Here is a 3,315-nt window from a genome sequence, read left to right as displayed (position 1 = left end):
ACTAGCCATTAGTGAGGGGCAGATTCTGTGCAGCTAGTGTAGGAATGCTCTTTCCAAAGGTCAGGCAGGAAGGGCTCACCGACTGGAGGCTTTCTGGGCTAGATGCTGTAGTTTTGAGGCCATATGTTGAAGCTTTTGTTTGATCATTTCTAATTCATGATTATAGCGAGTTTCTCCTCCATTCATTGCAATCAGTTTAGGATAGCTTGATTCCTTTGTCTCTCCTTCCATTTTCTGTTGAAGAACCCAATTTCTAGTTCGATCATTGGTTAAACTCCATGTGGATGGCTGGCAATTTTGGACAGAAAAAGAAAAAGAGAAAGCAATAATTATAAATGAACAGTATTCTTTTTTAAGAGAACACAATTAACAGTAAACTTCCGCTTAATGTCATGGATGGGTTCTGTGGTTTTAAGTGAAAAAAACATATAACAAAATCAATTTTACCATAGGCTAATTGATATAAATAAGAGTTAAGTTCCAACTGCATCTCATCAATGTTATAACAAAACAAAGTTGAATGGAATGATATTATTTGAGGATCTGCTGTATTATCTATACTGCAAAGAAACCTCTATGGATTTCGTTTTAAAGTGATTTGTATGTAGCTATTTAAACAATCCAATATCACAATTATATGATCAAAGGGCTGCAATATTCTTTTTAAAAATATTTGAAAACAAAGTGTCAATTTACCTCATTAAGATTCTGATACAGAATTCTTCTTTCTCGTTTTTCTTCCCGTTCGAGTTCTTGTTTCTGGAATTCCTGCATAATTCCTTGCAGTCGCTTTCCTTCAAGATCTAACTTATAAACTTGTTGCCTTTTCTCTTCCAGCTGGTGCTGAAGATCTTCCACTTTGGACTGGAGCTCGTGCATTTTCTTCTGTCCCTCAGTGTTGGCCTCTTGCTCCGTCTGCAGCGTCTTCCTGTGAACCTGCCTGTCCTTTTCCATCTGCTGTCTTGTCTGCAGAGAATCCAGTTTGTATTTCTCAGTCTCATTTAACAGTTCTACAATGCGACTGTGCTTTTCCTCCAGCTGTTTCTGCAGCTCTTTCAGGAGGTCTTCAGAGGGCAAGAGGGGCCGCGGCTGCCCACTGTCATCACTGCTCTGCTGCAGCTGTGCATGCACTTCCCGCTCCCTGTCCAGGGTACTGCTCATTTCCCGAATCCGAACTTTCTCGGATTCCAGAAGTACTTGAAGCTCTAAGTTTCGACCTCGTTCTTCTGACAGCTGGGCATTGTGGAGCACTCTTTGTGATTCTATTTCCTGTTGTGATTCATTTAGTAGTTGTTTCTGTTGTTCCAAAAGTTGACTCAGCTGAATATTTCTTTGTTTTTGACCCTCAAGTGAAAATTTCAGATCCTTGTAGGAGAAAGTGATATTAAGAATTTATTATTGTCATTAAAAATATATAAGTGCACAATTGTGCTTTCATTAATACTAAGTTGGCAGTACTGAGTTATAGCACTGATTATTCAGTTTATTAACTTAAATTTTCAGTGGTTAGAGCATAATTATTTGGACAGCTAGGTGATTTGCATCAAAGAATATAAACACGAGATAACTAGGCTAAAGAATACTTTCCTAATATTAATTATATCTGGTTTGAATATGAAGCAGGGTACCTTTCTTCTAAAGACAATAACCTTTAAAAATACAAATATTTCTGATAAAATGTGGTAAGAGTTCCTGAAAAACTTTGTTTTCCAATCACTTACTAAAAATAGTAGGGATTAGGGAAAATCAGGGTTAGGGGCAAACTACTCAAAATCTATGCAAATTTGTAATGATAAAAAATAGTAATCAGTACCCGAGGAGATGACATGCCTTTGACAGGTAGAGAGCTTGCTAAGCCTGGAGGCTACCATGATGGACATTAAAAAATAACCCTCAAAAGTAATAGGCAGAAATGCTAACTACAGAGATTTTAGTATAGCACTACTGAGTACTGACTGGGCTATGTGGACAGAAGAGCTCTGAGCCAGTGGGGCTACCGTTAAAGTGGGCACTGCATGCAGTACCACCTGCCTTGAGCTGAGAGCTATGCAAGGCTGTGAGAGAGCCCAGAGTGAAGGGACTCATTTTAAATTTTCTTAAAATATAGCATCCTGCTTGCTGCCAGGAAAGTATTGCTGCTCCCATCCCCTAGGAGAAAATGGGAACCCAAACCACTTCTGCATGAAGCTGACATGACTGTCCTATTTATCAAATTGTGTATGCACTAATCAAAGTCTCAAAACACATGTTGCAGAACAGTCTGTATGCATCCTTGGGTGCAGCAAAACAAAAAAGCATCACACTACCAGCATTTCCTAGTACAGTTTAGATACCATTATAATAGTGCTCAACACAGAGCAAACAAATTACTGTACCTCATAAAGAGTCCAAAATTGACATTTTAGAAAGAGCAAAGTCTCCGGATTCTTTCATATATAGTTGTGGATTTTCCACAGATATTTAAAGACAGAGATAACAATACCTCAAGTTCTTCTTTATCCCGCTCTTCATTGCGCCCCAGTTTGGCTTTCTCTTTTTCCAAAGCCCACTGGAGCTCTCTGGATTTTTTCTGTTCACTTGCTAATGTGTCATTAAGCAAATGTACTTCATCTGTTTTATCTTTAACTTCCAACCTAAATCAGAGCAACAAATACACTTTCATAAAACTACTCTATAGTGAGAGGAAGAGAGAGTACAGCTTTCAATGAAAAGTGGGGGCATATAATACACTAGTTAGTAAGAAAACAGAAACCATATAAGGGTTAAAGACTGTTGACTGTGGTTCATTTCAAATTAACTGTTTCTAATAGTAAACCTATTAGTTACTTACTATTGAGAACAATTTACTATTACAAAATAATATTAATAAAAATTCTTCCTTCTACCAAAACTAAACACGGGAAATACCATGTGTTTTTATGTGTGTGAAAACAATGTTCAAAATAAAGACCGTGCTCGTAATGTGTCCGTTGCAAGCAGAGTATCACAGTATTTACACCAACAAACATTCTTTTTATAAGCATTATCTTTTAAAGCATTTGGCATATATTAGCCAACTGAACCATGAATTCTATTGAGATCATAAATACCATTTCAGATTAGTTGGTCAAATAAATGAAATGAAGGTCAAAATTATACCTTATATAAAAAATCTCAGGAAGAAGATGGCGGCGATATAGGCAGACGCGTCCCAGGTCATGTCCCGGAGCAAATGGAGTGAGCAGCTGAAACTAAAAGCACCCACCCCGAATTGGTGAAATTGCTTACCTATCAGCACCCAGTTCGTGAAGGGGCCATTGCACAGAAGAAAGCATA

At 37.8% G+C, this 3,315-nt stretch overlaps 1 protein-coding gene across 1 annotated transcript in view; it reads right to left on the bottom strand.

Annotated features, from left to right (window-relative positions):
• Positions 1 to 3,315, bottom strand: part of AKAP9 (A-kinase anchoring protein 9) — a 110,600-nt gene that overhangs the window by 11,860 nt on the left and 95,425 nt on the right. The window contains 3 exon segments of the mRNA XM_015558280.1: positions 80 to 288; positions 697 to 1,365; positions 2,483 to 2,633. Coding sequence (XP_015413766.1) covers positions 80 to 288; positions 697 to 1,365; positions 2,483 to 2,633 — 1,029 coding nt within the window.

This window comes from Myotis davidii, unplaced genomic scaffold (genome assembly GCF_000327345.1).
Source record: "Myotis davidii unplaced genomic scaffold, ASM32734v1 scaffold187, whole genome shotgun sequence".
In the NCBI taxonomy this organism is placed as follows: Eukaryota; Metazoa; Chordata; class Mammalia; order Chiroptera; family Vespertilionidae; genus Myotis; species Myotis davidii.
The sequence above is the reverse complement of the archived record's forward strand: the minus strand, read 5'-3'. Positions and strand labels throughout refer to the sequence as shown.